The sequence below is a fragment of the Coregonus lavaretus genome (genome assembly GCF_964263955.1).
Source record: "Coregonus lavaretus genome assembly, chromosome: 2".
Classification (NCBI taxonomy): domain Eukaryota; kingdom Metazoa; phylum Chordata; class Actinopteri; order Salmoniformes; family Salmonidae; genus Coregonus; species Coregonus lavaretus.
In genome coordinates this window covers 50,795,461-50,818,311 of record NC_139989.1, presented here as the reverse complement: position 1 = coordinate 50,818,311, position 22,851 = coordinate 50,795,461, and the positions used below count along the sequence as shown (strand labels likewise).

Here is a 22,851-nt window from a genome sequence, read left to right as displayed (position 1 = left end):
CTCTCTGTCTGTCTCTACCACTCTTCTCCCTCTCTGTCTCTCTACCACTCTTCTCCCTCTCTGTCTGTCTCTACCACTCTTCTCCCTCTCTGTCTGTCTCTACCACTCTTCTCCCTCTCTGTCTGTCTCTACCACTCTTCTCCCTCTCTGTCTGTCTCTACCACTCTTCTCCCTCTCTGTCTGTCTCTACCACTCTTCTCCCTCTCTGTCTGTCTCTACCACCCTCCTCCCTCTGTCTCTCTACCACTCTTCTCCCTCTCTGTCTCTACCCATCTCCCTCTCTGTCGCTACCCTTCTCACTCTGTCTCAGTCTTCCAATCACACTTCTCCTCCCCCTCATATTTATAAGTATGAGTCAGGCTAGGGGGATTGTAGAATCCCAGCAGTATAGCTTTAGAGACAGAATGTTCTGGAACCCCTGTGTCAACATGGCCACCCCTCGTCAGTCAATCTCAACATCCATTCGTCTGTTTTTAGTCTATGTCTGCAGCTGTGAGGAATAGCCCCTTATTTTCAGAGGATCAGTGTTGAGCTCCATCGCTTTAGTGCCCTCTGTCCCTCCCCATCAGCAGCTACCACTTTCTCAGAATAACCCACTGGTCCTACAAACACACAGCATTACATTAGGCTCCGCCCTGTAACCTTTCCCCTCAACCCTATCCTTATCCCCATCTCCATGTTCCTCCCATCTCGCTCTGTTAACTTGAGAAAGGAAGTGATGAGGCAACGAGGACAGCTAAGGGAAAGATGAGAGCTTGAATGGTAGAAGGGAGAGCGCGACAAAGTCATTTGTTAGTAAAAAGATATGCCACTGTGTCAGGTGGGAAGGCAGGATTGGCGGTCAATCCATACATATGACAGTAGAAAACACTCAAGCAAAGTTATATCAGAAAAATATGTCTCTGATTGGCAGCCCACAGGTACAGGGAAGTATGAAATATAAATATAACTGAATGTATGAATGTATCTGAATTATATGATTTTTAATGTTGTACCTGTAACCCACTTCTGAAAAAATTACAAACTAAAGAAAAAGTTGGTCACAATTTTTTTATTGCAGCTTTCCAATCTCTCTCAAACTAACCACCGATGTTTTGTTTTGTTGAATGAAAAATCCATCCTTATTCATAAATTTCAATTCATAATATATTGTACGAATTGCAATTTGTAACATAATACAAATTGTAATTCATAACATATCATACGAAATGGATGATGGACATCCACAAATGAATACTTACCATAGGAAACGTAACATATCATACTAATTGGGGGGGTGTCGGATTTACATTAACTATGTTACGTTACCTCTGAGTCCAGGTTGCATCCAGAGGAGCCTATCAGCACCAGGCCTGATGAATGCCTGTCTACCAGGAAGCAGGGGGAAGATGACACAGGTGCACATGAGAGTTGGAATCTTCAAGAATGGAATCTTTGAGTTTTTTTGCTTAGCTTTAAAAAGGGATTCAGGAAAATGCATACATAAGTCCTTACTGTAGTTTCTAGATGAAACACTGTTTTGATGTATGATCAAATTGGATAATTATGTTACAGAACATGTCTACCAGCAAAAGTGAGCGGTATATTGATGTTTTATGTGAGGAGTTCAAATGTTTCCTTCCATGTGTGGTGGATATTATAAGATAAGGATTTGCTTGAGTCCAAGTCAAACTAAGATTCTTTATTTTTCTGAGCTCAGGAGAATAACAGAGTTACACAGCACAGTGCAGACAGTCTGAATTCTGAAGCATTGGGTGATAAGCACATATCTTTATAGTTTCTGTTCTTGGGCGGAACTCTCAGTTCCCGTTGATACTCCCAAGAACAGGAGATTATAATAGGACAGTTTCACACAGTTAGTCACATACTCAGTTATGTGGACACATACAATAAAAATGTCCCATTACACATGTCCAGCTCATATGCTTTAACTTACCCACTCACACACACGTTGGGTTCCAGATCTGAAGGCAGTAGTGGGTAATACAGGGTCCCATGGATGTGTGTATATTAACAGCATACAGCCATGTTCATAGCACCAAAGCCTCTCAATATAAGGCTCTGCATAGCACTATGGAGTGATGTATGGTGTCAAGGACAGAGAATATATCACAGTCCACAGATAACTAAGCAAGATAAACCAAAAATAAATTAGGAAAAGTGAGGATGGCCAAAGGGGAAAGGGGGGAAAATAGACAAATCGAAGGATAATAAATGAAAGGGTAGAGAAGGTAGAGGGTGAAGGGTGAAGAGAGCAAGAGGAATTGTACAGACCAAATGGGCTGCCGCCTGCATGCCGGTGGCGCCACATAAATCTCTGGGCTCCCTGTCGCTAAGAAACCAACAATGTCACCATGACACCGTGTGTGGACAGGGACCCCCGGCTTGGGATGTCCTGTGATTAAGGAGTATTATGGGGTTTATGTTGCTCTGCCGCAGCTATAGGGAAAACATATTTAATGCTGGTTAATGTGTACCTAGTCTGTACCCCTACTCTGTAAGTACAATGTAGGATACCAAGTCCTATTCCTTTGAGGACCTATTTAGTGAACTGTTTGTAACTCATGTATACACGGTACACCATGGGGCGGTTTCCCAGACACAGATCAAGCCTTGTCCTGGACTAAAAAGCAAAGTCAATGAGAAATGTAAGAGGAGGAAAGCACCTGGCTTTTCAATCAGCTTGTGACAGGCTCCCAACAGGGCGTCAAAAAAGGGAAAGGATCGCAAGGGCATACAAAGCATTACAGTCCCACATACAATGATGTTTCTAAATCTATAAGGTACAGTATTCATAGTGTGCCATTATTTTAGTCATTTCACCATACCACTATAACATTATCATAACATGTAACAAATGGAATGCAACACTGGCTATCAGATAACTCAGTCAGTGGACATTTACTTGTATGGAATATACCGTGGTGGTATTAGTCTGTATAATAATGATGCAGAGCAACCCTGGGAGTGCTGAAAGGTCTTAGTGTAATACTCTGTAAGTCCACACACTGACAGTATTTAGCTGTGGGTGTTGAATACTGATGTTTATTAGCATACCACACACTAAACATATCTGGTCTTCTGGAGGCCAGCGGTAAGCGGGCACTTACACTTAATTAAAATGCCTCTTCTAATAGCTAGATGTCTCCAAACACAGTGACCCAATGAAACACTGTGTCCTGACAGGAAGTTATTTTGATACAGAAACAGAGACTTGTGGATGAGGGGAAATCCTCCTGTTTGAAATGATGTGGAGATAGGAGGTAGCAGGTCAGGTGCACCTGCCCAGTCAGTGTCTGAGGATGGTTTTTCACATCACAAGCTAGAACATTTCAACACAAGCCCGCAGACCAAGAATCATACAGTATCTGCAAGGGCAATGTAATCGTAATTCAATAGCTCTGCACTTAGTTCCACACTACACACACACATAGCTCCACACTACACATCCACTGTACACTACATAAATACATTCACACTGTGGACTGTTTTTGTCATAGGGTCAATGTAAATTGTTCAAAGTCCTTTTGGGATCGGCGTCCCTCGCTTCTCACGTCAAAATTCATTGGCTAAGCGGTCAAAGGCAAAGAATGCACGGTTTCCATGGTTACATAACGTAATACACATCCTGTCTCTCTCTCCACTACACGTTTCAGATTGGAGAATCTCATATGTGGTGCCTTTACATTCTGCTGCCCCTGAGTGTCAGCGTGTAAATGTGATACACGTTTGAACAGTATGTACAGTGAGGGAAAAAAGTATTTGATCCCCTGCTGATTTTGTACGTTTGCCCACTGACAAAGAAATGATCAGTCTATAATTTTAATGGTAGGTTTATTTGAACAGTGAGAGACAGAATAACAACAAAAAAATCCAGAAAAACGCATGTCAAAAATGTTATAAATTGATTTGCATTTTAATGAGGGAAATAAGTATTTGACCCCCTCTCAAACAGAAAGATTTCTGGCTCCCAGGTGTCTTTTATACAGGTATCAAGCTGAGATTAGGAGCACACTCTTAAAGGGAGGTCTCCTAATGTCACCTTGTTACCTGTATAAAAGACACCTGTCCACAGAAGCAATCAATCAATCAGATTCCAAACTCTCCACCATGGCCAAGACCAAAGAGCTCTCCAAGGATGTCAGGGACAAGATTGTAGACCTACACAAGGCTGGAATGGGCTACAAGACCATCGCCAAGCAGCTTGGTGAGAAGGTGACAACAGTTGGTGCGATTATTCGCAAATGGAAGAAACACAAAATAACTGTCAATCTCCCTTGGCCTGGGGCTCCATGCAAGAGCTCACCTCGTGGAGTTGCAATGATCATGAGAACGGTGAGGAATCAGCCCAGAACTACATGGGAGGATCTTGTCAATGATCTCAAGGCAGCTGGGACCATAGTCACCAAGAAAACAATTGGTAACACACTACGCCGTGAAGGACTGAAATCCTGCAGCGCCCGCAAGGTCCCCCTGCTCAAGAAAGCACATATACAGGGCCGTCTGAAGTTTGCCAATGAACATCTGAATGATTCAGAGGAGAACTGGGTGAAAGTGTTGTGGTCAGATGAGACCAAAATCGAGCTCTTTGGCATCAACTCAACTCGCCGTGTTTGGAGGAGGAGGAATGCTGCCTATGACCCCAAGAACACCATCCCCACCGTCAAACATGGAGGTGGAAACATTATGCTTTGGGGGTGTTTTTCTGCTAAGGGGACAGGACAACTTCACCGCATTAAAGGGACGATGGACGGGGTCATGTACTGTCAAATCTTGGGTGAGAACCTCCTTCCCTCAGCCAAGGCATTGAAAATGGGTCGTGGATGGGTATTCCAGCATGACAATGACCCAAAATACTCGGCCAAAGCAACAAAGGAGTGGCTCAAGAAGAAGCACGTTAAGGTCCTGGAGTGGCCTAGCCAGTCTCCAGACCTTAATCCCATAGAAAATCTGTGGAGGTAGCTGAAGGTTCGAGTTGCCAAACGTCAGCCTCGAAACCTTAATGACTTGGAGAAGATCTGCAAAGAGGAGTGGAACAAAATCCCTCCTGAGATGTGTGCAAACCTGGTGGCCATCTACAAGAAACGTCTGACCTCTGTGATTGCCAACAAGGGTTTTGCTACCAAGTACTAAGTCATGTTTTGCAGAGGGGTCAAATATTGATTTACCTCATTAAAATGCAAATCAATTTATAAAAATGTTTACATGCATATTTCTGGATTATTTTGTTGTTATTCTGTCTCTCACTGTTCAAATAAACCTACCATTAAAATTATAGACTGATCATGTCTTTGTCAGTGGGCAAACGTACAAAATCAGCAGGGGATCAAATACTTTTTTCCCTCACTGTATGTAAAAGGAGTATAGTGTTTGTGACATACTGAACAGTATGTATGTAAAATGAGTATAGTGTTTGTGACATACTGTACAGTATGTATGTACAAGGAGTATAGTTTTATGACATACTGTACAGTATGTATGTAAAAGGAGTATAGTGTTTGTGACATACTGTACAGTATGTATGTACAAGGAGTATAGTTTTATGACATACTGTACAGTATGTATGTAAAAGGAGTATAGTGTTTATGACATACTGTACAGTATGTATGTAAAAGGAGTATAGTGTTTGTGACATACTGTACAGTATGTATGTACAAGGAGTATAGTTTTATGACATACTGTACAGTATGTATGTAAAAGGAGTATAGTGTTTATGACATACTGTACAGTATGTATGTACAAGGAGTATAGTGTTTGTGACATACTGTACAGTATGTATGTACAAGGAGTATAGTGTTTATGACATACTGTACAGTATGTATGTACAAGGAGTATAGTGTTTGTGACATACTGTACAGTATGTATGTACAAGGAGTATAGTGTTTATGACATACTGTACAGTATGTATGTAAAAGGAGTATAGTGTTTATGACATACTGTACAGTATGTATGTACAAGGAGTATAGTGTTTATGACATACTGTACAGTATGTATGTACAAGGAGTATAGTGTTTGTGACATACTGTACAGTATGTATGTACAAGGAGTATAGTGTTTATGACATACTGTACAGTATGTATGTACAAGGAGTATAGTGTTTGTGACATACTGTACAGTATGTATGTACAAGGAGTATAGTGTTTATGACATACTGTACAGTATGTATGTAAAAGGAGTATAGTTTTATGACATACTGTACAGTATGTATGTAAAAGGAGTATAGTGTTTATGACATACTGTACAGTATGTATGTAAAAGGAGTATAGTGTTTATGACATACTGTACAGTATGTGTTTGCTTGTGTCCATTTTTGTGCTCTAGAAAGGTTCACTAGAGTTGCAGAAGTTTCAGATGACAGGACCAACCCTTTCGGTAACCCCTTATATCTAACCAACCCTCACCCAGACACCCCTCCTCTCCCAACCTGGGCACCTCCTGTCCTGACCCCCTCCCTGTTCTCCCTGAGGAAATAAGAGTGTTCATGGAGAGAGGTACAGCCACTATCTCTGCTGAAGACCATAGGGTACCATGCCATTGCCAAACTACGCTCCAAGCAGTAACGAAAGCATGCCTGTGCCAAAGAAAGCAGGTAAGGGTTCATGATCTTCTCTGTGTATCAATAAATTATGTAATTGAAAGCGGACCAAAACCAAAGCAAATGTAATAATCAGTCAATCAGCATTACATTGATAAAACATTTTATTGGCTTTCCCGATTGAGACATGATAGAAATTACAATTTTTTATGTATATTTCACATTCCCATGAATACATGTTTTACGTTTTGTTGTGTTATAAATGGTTTTGCTTTATCATACACCAGGCAAATAATTAATAATTTAGGATTTTTGTTACGTTATTGACATTTTATTGTTATGTCCCAAATGATTAATCGTAGTTTGCCAGTAACTCAACTAAATAATAAATGGGAAATAATTGCATTACTATTGAGTAAAAAATGTTAGAACACTTTTGAGATGACACTGTACACTAGTGAAATTATGATTATTGCGGCTGGTGTATTTCTGAACATCAAGTTAATCAAGTTACTATGCCTTCCTCACACTAAAAACAACATCCGTATTGTGTAATGTTGCTAGTGTTGTCTTTCCTGACAACCGCTCTTCTGAGCCCCAGGATTAAGAAACGAGTCGTTGTTTTAAATCAACAAAGGAACCGACCTCCATTTCACTGTGTCGTACTGGAACACACATTTTAGCACTGGTGTATGGGGCATGGTGGAGTCTATATGTAGACTATGGGGCATGGTGGAGTCTATATGTAGACTATGGGACATGGTGGAGTCTATCTGTAGACTATGGGACATGGTGGAGTCTATCTGTAGACTATGGGACATGGTGGAGTCTATATGTAGACTATGGGGCATGGTGGAGTCTATATGTAGACTATGGGACATGGTGGAGTCTATATGTAGACTATGGGACATGGTGGAGTCTATCTGTAGACTATGGGACATGATGGAGTCTATATGTAGACTATGGGACATGGTGGAGTCTATATGTAGACTATGGGACATGGTGGAGTCTATATGTAGACTATGGGACATGGTGGAGTCTATATGTAGACTATGGGACATGGTGGAGTCTATATGTAGACTATGGGGCATGGTGGAGTCTATATGTAGACTATGGGACATGGTGGAGTCTATATGTAGACTATGGGACATGGTGGAGTCTATATGTAGACTATGGGACATGGTGGAGTCTATATGTAGACTATGGGACATGATGGAGTCTATATGTAGACTATGGGGCATGGTGAAGTCTATATGTAGACTATGGGACATGGTGGAGTCTATATAAGAGTGTCAGGTTGTGAAATACCTGCTTGTTCAGTTATGGTTAAGCTACTGGGAATCTTAAGTGTTAACTACTGTTTTGGCATATGGACTTTATTATATATAAGGCTAGCTAAGGAGAGAGAGACAGACAGGCAGACAGATAGACAGTGCTCATCACTGGGTGTTTTATTATGAATTTATGATGTCGATAACATGTTGTTTATTGGCCACCAATTACACAAGCTGTATCATATTCCTTTGACAGGCCCACTTTGCCAAGTACCTCTCTCCGCCTGTCTTGCTGCCAAATCTCTCCCTCATCTCATCAATCAGCTCATCAAACTGTTTTCCCCTCGCCTCTCCAGACCACAATGTTCCAACTGGATCAAATCCATTCTTTCAGCAGTCAGCTCTCACACAGCCTCACTGGCCCGTTGGCCATGTCAGGTCTCACACCTCATCTCTGTCTGTCACTTTGCTCCATGAAACTAACCTCTCTCGATGCTGCCAATGATCCCGTCCACCCTTTCTATATTGCTATATTCCTCCTCCTCTTACTCTGTGCTTCTCCATATATCCCTCTGTCCGTCCAACCCTGCTATGGATCCTTCACATGTATCCAGCCCTAGCCCAGTGTGCCCTCAATGTCCCATCACTCCCCATCACTGCCATCCTTTGGCTCCCATAGTAATGAAGTGTGAAGTCATGGACAGTAACTCAAGTACCTGGCTGTGAAACACAACGTTTTATTTATGCCTGTTTGATTCTGTGAAAATCTGACCTCTGAGGTTCGTATTGCCAGATTCAAATTTAGACAGTTGCATTGCTTTTCATGACAATGTACAACTAAACATCGATTATTTCAAAGTCAATTGGAGCTAGGTCTTCACGGGTCCGGGTGGACCCGATATACCCGAGTTCGGTCCAGAGCCCGATCGGGTTCGGGTCTGAAATTCTAACTTGTCCCTCGGGTCCGGGTCTGGTCCTGTTTGATTGGACCTGACCATGGCTCTGCATAGCCTATAGCATATTTATTTTATGCTAATAAGGTGAATTTATTGACTTATAGAAGGCCTAGCCAACATATACTGTAAAGACCTATTTGTTAACCAGAAGAGCAACTTGGCTGATAAACATACTGTTTTTGTCACTCGGGTCTGGTCTAGATTCGGACCAGTTAGGGTACGGGTTGGGTCTAGGTCGAGTTGTCCTCAGGTCCATTCGGGTTCGGGTCTGATTGTCCTCGGGTCCTGGTCCAACTTTTTAGACCCGTGAAGACCTCTAATTGGAGCCCATCACATTTCATCTCATGTTGACATCGTCCCAATGACTTTCTCTCTTCTTCTTTTTCTTCTAGAATGCTGTCATGTATCCTCCTGTTTGTTTGTACATCTGTCTGTCCATGCTTATTTCCATCCATCTCCATTTCATCATCGGCATGGATCACAGCGAGGATTTTTTACACACTTCATAACGGAGGGCAGAGGGATGGATCTGAGCTTTGGCCAGCTCCCTTCACCTCTCTCTGTCACATCTCGTGATCTCCTTATCAGTGGAGATCCCGCTGTTCCCGAACCCGATCCGGGCAGAGAGCTCCATCTCATCCAGGGGGGTCGCGCAGACCACTGACGAGCACGTCCAACATAAGCAGCTTCTTTTCTACCATGTCAGAGGGGTCATCGTCCTGGCTTCTGAAAGGCATCTACAGATGTCCTCAACATGGCCGACTGGCCTTCCTCCAATTACCAGGGAGGAGAAGATGAGTCTACATTTCATTCTCCGATTAGCTTCTGTCCATCCGCAGCACACCTATCATGTGTCCTGAATGTCGTTGTTACTGTGAATAAACATCATACTCATCTTCAAAAACATCTCTAGAAATTGACAAATGTTGGTTTATTAGACAAATGTGTTGCTTTTCCAAGATCAGAAGAAATCTATTCAAATGCTGTCCCCAATACTGTTGAACTTCCATTCCAATCCTTCCCCTGCCAATTCCATCATATGATTTCACAATTTGATTGTTGGTTCAATGGATTCCAATGCGTTTGACCCCTATGTTTGACCTGAGGTAGCAACCTCCCTTGTTTGTCATTTTCTGCCACTGTCTCTATGTGCCTGAACATTCATCCACCCATCTTCTCTTTTTTTAAATGTCTCTATCTCTGTGTCAACTCATCAATCTCTCTGAGTATCTGTTTATCCATCTGTCGAACTGTCCGGGGCTTTGCTAGTGACCCCATTAAGAGCAGCAGGGTATCTGGCTGAGCTTATCCTCCACAGGGGAGCCAGAGCCCCCTCATATCCCCCCTCACCCCTGCCGGGCCCCGGCCCTGTTCATAGTAACCAGGCAGGGTGGTGTCTCACTCCATGGTGACTCTGGATATTTTCTGGATGTCGGGAAGTATTCAGACCCCTTCCCTTTTTGCTTTGTCATTATGGGGTATTGTGTGTAGATTGATGAGGGGAAAAAACAATGTAATGCATTTTAGATTAAGGCTGTAACGTAACAAAATGTGGAAAAATCAAGGGGTCTGAATACTTTACGAATGCACTGCCTGTGAAGCATTCTCTTCAAAATGAGGATCAGACACTTTCAAATTGCAAGATTGCCTATCAAATGCTCCATCCCATGTTACTTTAGAACAGGGATGGGCAACTTTGATGGGGGTGGAGGCCACAAAAAATCTGAACTCATGTGGGGCCGCAGTTGCTCGCGGGTACCCATATGTGCGTACCCCCACCACCACTACTTTGCGAGCAAAACATTTTAGCAGCGCCCCTCTTGACAGCGGAGAGAAACATTTTACATTTTAGAGTTACGTTCGTGCAATTCCACACATTTTGCCATGGGGCGTAGAGAAAATGTTGAAGTTTTAAAGCAAGTTTGCTGCAATTCTACACATTTTGCCATGGGGTTGGAGAGAGGATTTAGCAATTTTATAACACATTTCATGCAATTCTACACATTTTTCCATAGGCTGGAGAGAAATGTTTGCAGGTTTTTTGATATCTGAGTGAGACTGACTAACAAAATCACTGACTAACAAAATCAATGGGGCCCCCCGGCCGATAATTCAACCATGATTACTAAGTTTAGATAGCTGGCCACTTAACTAATTTGCCAATATACAAATGTTATGCTGACATGGGCTAATTAAGCGACTATCAGCGACTGACATAACAAGGGAAAAACTGCTAATGCACAACCAAATTTCGAAATTGCACCTTGTGTATTCTACTATTCTAACTTGCAACAGTAAGACTTAAAACATTTTGGGACCGCAAGTTGCCCATCCCTGCTTTAAAATGTATATTTCTCCCTCTTAAATCTCTCTACCCTCGCAATGATTCTCCTGAATCCCTTGATGACACCCTCCATCAATGTCTTACTTTTGCCATCTACTAACTGTCCCTGGCTATTCCATTAGCTGACTCTTGCTATTTCTCTCTGTGTCCCTCCCTCTCCCATCCCTCTGTCCCTATAAGGGAGGATTCCGGGAGAGTATGGAGAGGGATGACGGATGAAGTGACCTGTCATCAACCTCTTTCCTCCCTACTGCCCATGTCCTGACTCCCGAGATCAGATGACCTTCTCCCTTCCTCTCTTGCCAAACCTTTCCTGATCTTTACTTCTACTTGTTGTTCAGTACAGTACACATTATATGCATACCTTCTGTCAAAGTCATTTGAATCTCTTTTGGGCAGTGTGCAGTTGTTCAGTCTTTCAGGATACATACAGTGGCGTATCCAGAGTGCCCCCCCCCCTTTAAATCTGATTGGCCACTCCATTTAATTAGTTTGTTTATTTTATTGTTAACATTGTTGGGGAAGACTGGCTTCCCTTGGCATCCATGAATACACGTCACTTTGTAGGCTGAAGGTCATTACACTTATGGTGTTTGTAATAGATGTCTCTATTACCTGGTGCACAGTGCACTGTTCGGATGCTGGACTTATTTTGGAGTAGACGAACGTGCGCAGGTAACCTACTTAACCTACTTTTTTTGACAATCAGATGAAAACATTATGACTGGTTGTGTTCATGACACATTCATTGGTAATACATTTTTACAGTTAAACCACGTCTTTACTATAAAGCCCCTAAAACAAATTCACGTGGAGGTCCAGTTAAAGAAATAGAGATCCCCGAATGTCAAGGCATAATTCACACTCTGGATGGCACTTACAAGTGAATGTACTGCTGTATGCTACATAGCCATGGGAAGTAGGGGTGCTGCAACATAATGGACCTTGACACCGGTGTAATGTATATTTAGAATGTTCATTTTCATCTCGTAATGCCATATATTAGTTTATGCTTTTAAGTCACAAACATGGAAGCTTGATTGGAAAGACCAGTGGGTCAGAGTTCAGCCAACCACGATGGGAAGTTGTCGAAAGACATCATAACCTCTACAGTAAGGTGGCAGCTTCTTTGGCACACATGCTTCACGCAAGGAAGACAGCGATGTTCTCAGCCTTATTCTTACCTTGCTCATCCTACCAGTTTCTCTTGGCCTCTGCCGATGTGGTAACAAGCTCACATTATTCCTCATGGTCATCATCCTGTCGGCTGCCTCTCCGCTACTGGGAAGACAAGTCGTGAAAGCTGGAGAGTTAGGTTTCCCTCAGACGGGTGCCAGCACGGACTGTCCTGAGCAAAAGAGCCGGGTTAAAAGGACAGACTGGCCAATCCTTCCAGCGATGTGTTGGCAGGGCCGGCGTAATCAATGACCAGTTGACCACTCCATTGGTGTTAACGAAGGGCCTGGCTTCCTGCAATGGTGCAGACTGTCAGGAAGAACCATTAAGACATATCGCTCACGCTCTCTGCTATCCCCTCCATCACTGAAAGCTTGCTATCCAGTGACATCCTCAAACACGCATGTGGGGCATTTGAGAGCACGTTGGCATCCCAATGGATGTAGAAAAGAAATGGAAACGCTCACTCTGTATCTAGTTCTCACGTGCATACCGGTATCCTATGTGTGCATGTGTGTGTCACGTAAAGGAGAAAATACCCGTATCAGTCCCTCCAGGATTCTGCGATTCTGCATATTATGCGAGGGGTTGCAAATTTGACCAATCACCACACTATTACTGTATAAAACAGTCAAATAACAACAATATTACCGCATACAACTGTTCAATGACCGCACTACAAAAAGAAGGCTCACAATTTTAACCAATCACCACACTTTCACCACATAAAATGGTTCAATCAAGCCACGTCAACAAACTTTTACCCCAGTCAGTGCATTTTGGTGACGAAATTGACTAAATCATCGCAAATTGCCATAGCAAAATCAAGCAATTTTGCTTGCAAATATCACTAAACGCCCTGAAACCTGGAGGGTCTGCCATATATGAGATGGCTTCTCTTGTCCAGGGATCCCCAGCTCCAGAGCAATGACGCAGTCTGATAGGTAAGAATGAGAGATGAGATGAAAGGAGGGAGATGGATGACCCTTTGAAAATCAACAGTAATTTGAGCTAATGTCGCCCATAGACGAAAGGAGACTGACGGACGGTGACAGTCCGAGTGGAAACGGGACAGCAATAGCACCCAGTTTTCTGAGAAAGTGGGATGAAAAATGAATGGACATGAGGGAGAACCAGAGATTAAACAACAGCCAGAGTACTGCAGCAGCAGAGACAAACATACCATCAGTGACGTGAAATAACGTCCATCAGACACAACGTGTAGTCTTATAAACGGCCTGACCCCTGGTGTCAGTGGCTGTGATGTGTGTCCTTAGCGGATGTAAGTTTAGTCATGGCATGTCTTTAAGCCGTAACCCAAACCTGGGCTGGTATGGGTAAACTACATTAATCAGTGCTAAGAGAAAAGACTCAGAATAGCACACACACTCCACGGTGATATACGGCATAAAGGCAAGTAGTGGGAGGGAGGTGGGGGTGAAGGGAGAGAGTGAAAGGAGCAGGGAGGTAGAGGCAAGGATAGGAGAGATGATGAGAAGGAATGGAGAGAAGGAATCATGGACAGTAACTGCAACTAGCACAAATTCTACAAATGCACAGTGAATAAATAGATAACAACCATCTGACACAAGATAATGTTCTATCTGGGAAAAATCTAAAAGATAACATTTATTTTTGCCTCTTTTCTGTAGGAAGAAAATCCCAGGCCGCTCCTGCAGGTATGATTTCTGTAATACTGCATGTATTACTACTGAAAAGCCTGACTAACAATGGCATCCCAGGAATTACATTAGACTGGTGGTGTAATTCAAACTGGATTATATCATCAGTATACCGTTACTGGATTTCACACTTTTCTCTCTCTCTCCTCATCACAGAGGCGCTGCCGGTGTACGAGGCCAATATTCATGATCCCACCACCAGGGCTGACCACATGAAATGTAAGGCCATGTAATTGGCTCTTTATCAGTTTGGGCCTCACTCTATGTAATGCATTTGATGCTAAATCCTGCTTGCCCACAGCCTATACAATGTTGAAATGCACAATTATGACCTGGCTGACAGTATATCCGCTTTACGGCTTACACACAAGAGATTGTACATATCTCAATAATATCACAGTACTCATCTGACCTTATCTGTTCTCCGACCCTTTCATCTCATCCATATTCATCCTACCACTCAACTCAATTCCTCTCTCTTTACCTCATCGTTTCTCTTCCTCTTTCTCCCCTCAGACTGGATCCCCCTCTCCCTGGATGACAAAACGGCACAGAAGCTGCTGTGGATATCCGAGAGCAACCTCAAGGTGTCGCGTATGTCAGAGGAGGTGTGTCCATACCCCATGAGACCGGAGAGATATGAGCATTCACCACAGGTTGGTCTGCCATCCTCAGTTACAGGGCACACATCATAGTGCCATTGTGTAACTAAAGTGTGCCTACATTTTTGGACATGCCATCAGTGCATGCCTGCCTCTAAGACATCTCTATCTTCCCTTTCCACTATCCGCCCTCTACTCTGTGCAGGTGCTGTGTAAGGAAGGGCTGTTGGGGCAGAGAGGGTACTGGGAGGTGGACTATGACGGCTGGGTGGTGATTGGGGCAGTGTACGAGAGCATGCGCCGGAAGGACGGGCCATGTGGGCTGGGGGAGAATGAGAGCTCATGGGGTGCGGGCTGGGCCGGCTCCTGCTACCACGTCTGGCACAATGGGGAGAATGTGGAGGTCAAGCTCCCTTTGTGCAACACCATGAGCATATACCTGGACCAGCCCGCTGGCATCATCAAGTTCTTCATCGTGGAAGGAGAAGGGGAGGCGGAGAAGGAGGTGCGACTGATACACAAGTTCAAAACTAACCTCAAAGAGAAGATTCTGCCTTGTTTCTGGGTTGGCAGTAAATCCTTCTGTTGGATCCGGAAGAAAGAGGGACAATAACAGGAAGGGTGTAGGAAAGGAGAGATGGAGAGATTGAGAGGGGGATGGAATAACAGGTCAGGGAAGGAGTAAGAGAGGGAGGTATAATGGACAGAAGAGAAGATACGTTTCTAATATTTGGAGAACAAGCACTGGTGTGAGAATGCAGAATTGAAGCAGAGAATAATGGAATCTTCACAACATGAAATCATTTGTAATCTGTAATAGATTCACATCATGTCTACGGTTTTAAGTGTTGCTGTTATCTCTCTGTTGCATGAGGACAACATAAGTATGAATTACTAGGTTATATTATGATAATTTTTAGAATTACAATTGTATTGAGTATTACTATTTATTAGTACTGTGACTCCTTTCTGTTACAGCACTAGTTAGTGTTAGAGTAGAGTGTGTAGCTTGTAACATTTTATATTAGATTTAACTGTGTTCATTTATGAATGTGATGAATAAATACAACTGTGTAACAATAAAGTTCAACTATTTACACTGAACAAAAATATAAAACGCAACTACAACAATTTCAACATTTTTACTGAGTTACAGTTCATATAAGGAAATCAGTCAATTGAAATAAATTCATTAGGCCCTAATCTATGGATTTCACATGACTGGGAATACAGATATGAATCTGTTGGTCACAGATACCTTTAAAAAAAAGTAGGGGTGTCGATCAGAAAACCAGTCAGTATCTGGTGTGACCACCATTTGCCTCATGCAGCACGACACATCTCCTTCGCATAGAGTTGATCAAGCTGTTGATTGTGGCCTGTGGAATGTTGTCCCACTCCTCTTCAATGGCTGTGCAAAGTTGCTGGATATTGGCGGGAACTGGAACACGCTGTCGTACACGTCGATCCAGAGCATCCCAAACTTGCTCAATGGGTGACATGTCTGGTGAGTATACAGGCCATGGAAAAACTGGGACATTTTCAGCTTCCAGGAATTGTTTACAGATCCTTGCGACATGGGGCTGTGCATTGTCATGCTGAAACATGAGGTGATGGCGGTGGATTAATGGCACGACAATGGGCCTCAGGATCTCGTAACAGTTTCTCTGTGCATTCAAATTGCCATCGATAAAATGTAATTGTGTTTGTTGTCAGTAGCTTATGCCTGCCCATACAATAACCCTACCGCCACCATGGGGCATTCTGTTCACAAAGTTGACATCAGCTCGCCCACACGACACCATACACACGGTTTGCAATATGCCCGGTATAGTTGAAACCGGGATTCATCCGTGAAGAGAATACTCCAGCGTGCCAGCGGCCATTGAAGGTTAGCATTTGCCCACTTTAGTAGATTACGACGCCGCCGATCTGCAGTCAGGTCAAGACCCTGATGAGAACGACGAGCACGCAGATGAGCTTCCGCGAGATGGTTTCTGACAGAAATTATTCGGTTGCGCAAACCCACAGTTTCATCTGCTGTCCGGTATCTGGTCTCAGACGATCCCGCAGGTGAAGAAGCCGGATGTGGAGGTCCTGGGCTGGCATGGTTACACGTGGTCTGCAGTTGTGAGGCCGGTTGGACGTACTGCCAAATTCTCTAAAACGACATTGGAGGCGGCTTATAGTAGAGAAATGAACATTATATTGTCTGGCAACAGCTCTGGTGGACATTCCTGCAGTCAGCATGCCAATTGCACGCTCCCTCAAAACTTGAGAAATCTGTGGCATTGTGTTGTATGACAAAACTACATTTTAGAGTGGCCTTTTATTGTCCCCAGCACAAGGTGCACCTGTGTAATGATATTGTTGTTTAATCAGCTTCTTGATATGTCACACCTGTGGATGGATTATCTTGGCAAAGGAGAAATGCTCCCCCAAAGGGATGTAAAGAAATGTGTGCACAAAATTTGAGATAAATAACCTTTTTGTGCATATGGAAAATGTCTGGGATCTTTTATTTCATCTCATGAAACATGGGACCAACACTTTACATGTTGCATTTATATGTTTGTTCAGTATACTTCTTAATCTGATACTGCCCTCTATAGGACAGCCATTATACCGCACCCAAATAACATTCAGTGTCAGAAGACTCACAGAAAACCAACAGCCTGATTCACTGATGTTGCTCCTTACGTTTATTTAATCCATTCAGGTAATCAAATTAAACATTTATCTGCTTTTGAAATGTTGGGAGATGGATACATCTCCGTTCGCTTCCACTGCTTTCTTTCGCTCTCCAACTCACTCATTCAAGACATTTGGAGTATATTATTATAATAGTGTCATTATATCCCAGATAGTAACAGTAATCATTCTACCAGTCATTCAATCATTCATTCATTGGCAAGGTAGAAATACAAAAAGGCGTGTTTCATGGAGGCATAGTGCCCTTCACTCACAATTTGAAAAGCTACAGGCGTCATGTTAAAAAGCCCCCTAGAGCCAACCATTTCTAGAAGGGTGACCCATCCTTCACGGTTCTACTTGGAAAGTCCCACAACGTACAGAGTCAGCGCCTGTGTCAGTTAGAATAATTTCAAATAATGTTAGTGTCCATGTTGGTCAGTACAGTGGGTCACTATGAGCACATTTGAAGTTAAGTTGCATGTAGTGAGTTGTCTTGTAGTGTATGGGTGTAATGTGTTGAAAATTATCTTAGTGTGTATACCAGCATATGTTATGTCAGTTAATCCTCTCGGTGTACACGGTTATTACTACCAAATGTTTGGTTAGTGATTAGCTAATACACTGGGGTACTTTTCTGTTGTTAGTATCATATACTGCCCACCTGCCAGCCAATCAATTAGCTTGCTTTCATCCACACACTCTTTCTCTCACTCCTTCACTCCCTCACTTTCTTTGGCTCTCAGTGTTTGAGGGAGAAGTCTCCCGTGTTGAGGCGAGGGCGAGGTAGTCCTCCAAACATTTCTGTTCCATCGTTGGCTCCTGGGGCCAACAGGGCCTTCATGCTGGCAGCAATATGATCCAGGTCAGCTACGCCAGCCTGCAACACAGAGAGACAGTTAGTGGGTATGTGTGTCAGAATGACTGATTGACAGACAGAAAGTGAGCTGTATGTTGGATGTGTGTTTTTAAATTAAGGTTGACTGACCCGTTCCCCACTGTGGCCTTCTCCCTGGGGGGGTCTGTTGCCCTTGAAGCCCCATACAGGAACAGACACTGGGAGGGAGCGGGCCATGTTCATGGGTTTGGGGTGTCGGGATGAGAACGACTGTCCCATGGCCATGCTGCGCGGGGGAGGAGGACAATCCTCACTTAACGAGCCTGGAGCAGAGAGGAGTCACATTAAGATCCTTAGATCATCATTAACTAATATTACTACACACATACACTCACCATCAGTACTCTCCTCCTCTCCATCGGACTCAAAGAATGGTTCACAGTCACGAGACAGCGAGTCCTCATCCATGGAAAACACTCCTGAAGCAGAGACCGAGATTAATATTTACGAAGCCATTCACAGACCCCGAGTTAAAAATTAAATCCCACAGAGCTCAGTATTCACCTGCAGTCTCATTCAGATTACGGCTCCTTTCGTCCATGTCCTCCTCTTCCTCACACTCTTCCTCCAAGTCCCCAATTCCAGGCATGTCTCTCCCTCGTCCAGCCTCCTCTATCATCACAGCCATCTCTCGCTCCCTCTCTCCATTCCCATGCTGCCCAGCAGCTTGGCCAATGACAGCCCCAGAGTGGTAGATTGAAGGGTAGCTCTGCGAATAGAGTGTGGTATTGGGGCTGATGGTTCCCACCCCACCCTCTCCTGTTAGGCCCTGTGGAAGAGAAAAAGCAAAGTTAAGAACTTCATGATCTCACACAGCACTATGAATGACAGCCACATTGAATGGCACAAAATGACTGACACACAGTCAGTCTACTCACCACCCTGTCAGTGGGCATGTCCACTACCAGCTTAGCTCCTCCGTCTACTGCACTCAGACGTGTATATCTATGCGCCGTTAGCATAGATGTGGAGTGCAGCACTGCAATGTCGTCCATGTAGCGCCGCGAAGACTCAGCCAAAGCCCCCTGACCCCACACGTGATAGGAGAAATCGCACTTCCGGCCTCCAGCAGGCAAGCCACTGCCAATCTCCCGTTTCCTCCCATCTCCCTCCACTACAGATGGCCAGAACTTCTTACAGGCTGTAAGAATAGCCAGGTCGCAGCCTGACTTCTGACAATATCCCTCCGCCGCTGCGAGTAGTGCCAGCCAGCTCTCTTTGTGGTTGTCTGGGATCTCGGGGTCAGATGATTGGGTGATGGAGGCCATGATGGGTAAACAGGACTGCCAATGACTGTTGGATTTGTTTAATTTATTAGGGCTAGCTTTTATGGAATGTATAAATGCTTTGTAACTATTTTTATTGGTCAATAGCTAAAAATGTATAGGTTAGTGTAATCAGGCGCCTGTATGACTCAGCCAGCAGTTTGATATTGAATACTATATATTTTTGCTTACAAGTCTTGTGATAAATTGACCTTTTTTCTCACTGGAGTGTAGGCTGTAGTGTTTCTATGTTTTTGTAATCTGCTTTTGGCTAATCTGAGGAAACATTAAGATCTCTTTTCTATTGCTGGTTTGGTTGTTAAAGCTAAGAATAAAACTATCCTTAGTTGTAATAAAGCAGGTTTCAGAGGCATAAGGTGATTGTTTGATATTATGAATGTCAGTGTGCCTGAGAGAACTAGGGGAGAGATAAATGAATATGTTGCTCGTGTTACCTGGAAAAAAACAAAATGGACAAATAAAGCTTGATGATTAAAATCAGTTGCTCTTAAAATAAATAGCTATTGTTATTTTGACATATTGCCTTGTTAGTCATTATAGCAATATTAACTGTTGTCACTAGCTAGGCAATACTTAGATGATCACTAAACCAGGATTCAGATAATCGTCTGATAAAATTATGCATGATGAAACTTCATTGAATTAGTTTACACTCAACTCAAGCATAGAATTTGTCAAATTCACATACATTTCAATTCCATATTAATTTTCTGATGTCAGACTATCTGCCTTATTGCATGACATGAGTTCATGGTCAATATCTCAGTGGTCAATATTTCAGTGGTCAATATGCATACATGACAGTTTGAGGACGTTCCAAAATAGACCTATGCTAACCGTGGAAATACGTTGTCCACCTGTCGTTACGTCTCGCGAACTGTCGCAGTTCAGCGTCGTTACACCCCCCCCCCCCCCCCCTTCCCACAATCTCGTGCATTCGTTAGCATAACAAAACCTTGTAGTGTGACTGCCTGTTCTAGATTTACCCAGCTCGATTCTCAATGTCATCCCTGTGATTATTACTGCCAGGAAAGCGCTCAATAAAAATGCACGCCACTGGCAATTTGCATGCTGCGGATTGTTTGTGTTTGTTTGCGAACTAACATGCTAGCTTACTGGTCTCCTGTGCACTCTCCTCCCAACACGAACACCATTTCACCTCCATTTTCTCAGCTTTTCAGAGACAATGGCACACACAGACACAAATAAACAGCAAGAGCAGAAGTCAACTTACACATTCAGTTCCTTCTTTCGTCCGTTGCACGCGTTATTCTAACTTTGTTTCTTTATCCCTCTTTGTCTGATTCTTCTTCTCAAGAATTCTCTCCCCTAGACTCCGACGTTGCTGTTTAGAGACGCTAGATCAGACGCACGTTTTACACGTGACTGTGTGCAGTGGGCGGGCTCGTAAGCGTCTTGTTTTGGACGTGCACTTGGACGAGGCTTGGGGCTGGCTGCATTTAAATAGTATGTCATGGTTTCTTCTATTGGTATAATTTGCTTCATCCTCACTGATCTGACATGATGGAGAGCTTGACAGGTGGAAGGAAATGCTTTTCAATCTCTATATTATTTCCACCTAAACTGTCCTCTCATTTTGCAGGAAAAGAGAGGAGGAGAGTAAAACGTTTTAACTGGGATGCAACTTTGAGAAGACCGACAACAACAACAACCACTTACCGCTTTCACTAGCCTCCCTGTCCCGGTCTAAATTCTCTCTGTCCTAACCACTTCTGATTTTTCTGTGTTTTTTTTCTGTATTGGTGGCAGCAGCAGGATACTCGCTGTCAGTCATACATTTGTTAGAAGTGTCTTTCATTACCACCACTGATAATTACATGAAACCGACAAATATTGCAATAATAGAGCCCCACAGTGGAGGTGTCATAACAGTAGTGTGCCTGATAACCAACAATGAGGAGACAGTCTACAGGGAGGAGGTGAGGGCCCTGGCGGAGTGGTGCCAGGAAAATAACCTCTCCCTTAACGTCAACAAAACGAAGGAGCTGATTGTGGACTTCAGGAGACAGCAGAGAAGCTGACGGGACCGCAGTGGAGAAGGTGAAAAGCTTCAAGTTCCTCTGCATACACATCAATGACAATCTGAAATGGTCCACCCACACAGACAGTGTGGTGAAGAAGGCGCAACAGGAGACTGAAGAAATTCAGCTTGGCATATAAGACCCTCACAAACTTTTACAGATCCACCATTGAAAGCATCCTGTCAGGCTGTATCACCGCCTGGTATGGCAACGGCACCGCCCGCAACCGCAGGGCTCTCCAGAGGGTGGTGCGGTCTGCCCAATGCATCACCGGGGGCACACTGCCTGCCCTCCAGGACACCTACAGCACCCGATGAAGGCCAAAAAGATCATCAAGGACATCAACCACCCGAGCCACGGCCTGTTCACCCCGCTATCATCCAGTACAGGTGCATCACAGCTGGGCCCGAGAGACTGAAAAACTGCTTCTATCTCAAGGCCATCAGACTGTTAAATAGCCATCAATAGCCAGCCTCCTCCCAGTACCCTGCCCTGCACCGTAGAGGCTGCTGCCCTATGTATATAGACATGGAATCACTGGTCACTTTAATAATGTTTTACTTATTTCATATGTATATACTGTATTCTAGTCAATGCCACGCCAACATTGCTCATCCTAATATTTATATATTTCTTAATTCCATTATTTTTCATTTAGATGTGTGTATTGTTGTGAATTGTTAGATACTACTGCACTGTTGGAGCTAGGAACACAAGCGTTTTGCTACACCCACAATAACATCTGCTAAATATGTGTATGTGACCAATAACATTTTATTTTATTTGAATACCCATAAAACCTAGTGGTCAAACAGGGAAATGGTTCCAACTGTTTTTCCATCATAAAAATCATGTAAATCTCTCTCAACAAGGTGACTTTTATCAATATATTCGGCTCTATTTACTCTCAGATTCAAAAATTCTAATTAGCATCAAAGTGGACATCATGCAAAACAAACCCTTGCAAGCTCCTGCCATCATCTCTAGCTGACACCTTTGCTAACAAGTATTGTGTCAATTTAAAACTTGCACAACACAGTTCACAGAATTGTCAATTTAAAGAAATGTAGCCAATTTATTCATTACTATGTTTAGCTAACATTAGATAGTTAATCCAGATATTCTTACCTTTACCTCGGTGGCAGTCTCATCCAGATCATCATAGAATGTATAGTTCTTTATGATAGCCACATTAGCAGCGAATTAGAATTTCATTTTTGGGGGGTAAATACAGGTGAATATATTGATAAAAATCACCTTGTCCTAGAGAGATTTACACGGTTATCAAAACGTCACACCAGGGTAAGCCTACACAAAATACAGCCCTTATTTTAAGTGTTTCTAAAATCCCCTATGGGAAAATGT

At 43.3% G+C, this 22,851-nt stretch overlaps 2 protein-coding genes across 2 annotated transcripts; one reads left to right on the top strand and one right to left on the bottom strand.

Moving 5' to 3' along the window:
• Window positions 1-6,567: 6,567 nt before the first annotated feature.
• LOC311139464 (cytolytic toxin-beta-like) lies at window positions 6,568-15,182 on the top strand (the record flags this gene model as incomplete). Its single annotated transcript, XM_084174344.1, has 3 exons — window positions 6,568-6,589; window positions 14,484-14,623; window positions 14,775-15,182. 3 exons carry the CDS (start codon window positions 6,568-6,570, stop codon window positions 15,180-15,182), a joined length of 570 nt encoding a protein of 189 aa, XP_084030470.1.
• A 2,066-nt stretch (window positions 15,183-17,248) lies between these two features.
• LOC311145424 (uncharacterized protein) lies at window positions 17,249-20,838 on the bottom strand. The gene is made up of 6 exons (XM_084181661.1): window positions 20,679-20,838; window positions 19,037-19,878; window positions 18,663-18,927; window positions 18,494-18,577; window positions 18,249-18,421; window positions 17,249-18,140 (listed from the first exon to the last, which is right to left on the bottom strand). The coding sequence occupies exons 2-6, from the start codon at window positions 19,424-19,426 to the stop codon at window positions 18,003-18,005; spliced, it is 1,050 nt and encodes a 349-aa protein (XP_084037787.1). The 5' UTR covers window positions 19,427-19,878; window positions 20,679-20,838; the 3' UTR covers window positions 17,249-18,002.
• Window positions 20,839-22,851: the final 2,013 nt, after the last annotated feature.

Coding starts and splice junctions, on each gene's coding strand:
- LOC311145424 (XM_084181661.1), bottom strand. CDS start 19,426: ATGGCCTCCATCACCCAATCATCTGACCCCGAGATCCCAGACAACCAC. Junction 18,422..18,493: donor AGAGGAGGAGAGTACTGATG/GTGAGTGTATGT, acceptor TCTCTGCTCCAG/GCTCGTTAAGTGAGGATTGT. Junction 18,141..18,248: donor AAGGCCACAGTGGGGAACGG/GTCAGTCAACCT, acceptor TCTGTGTTGCAG/GCTGGCGTAGCTGACCTGGA.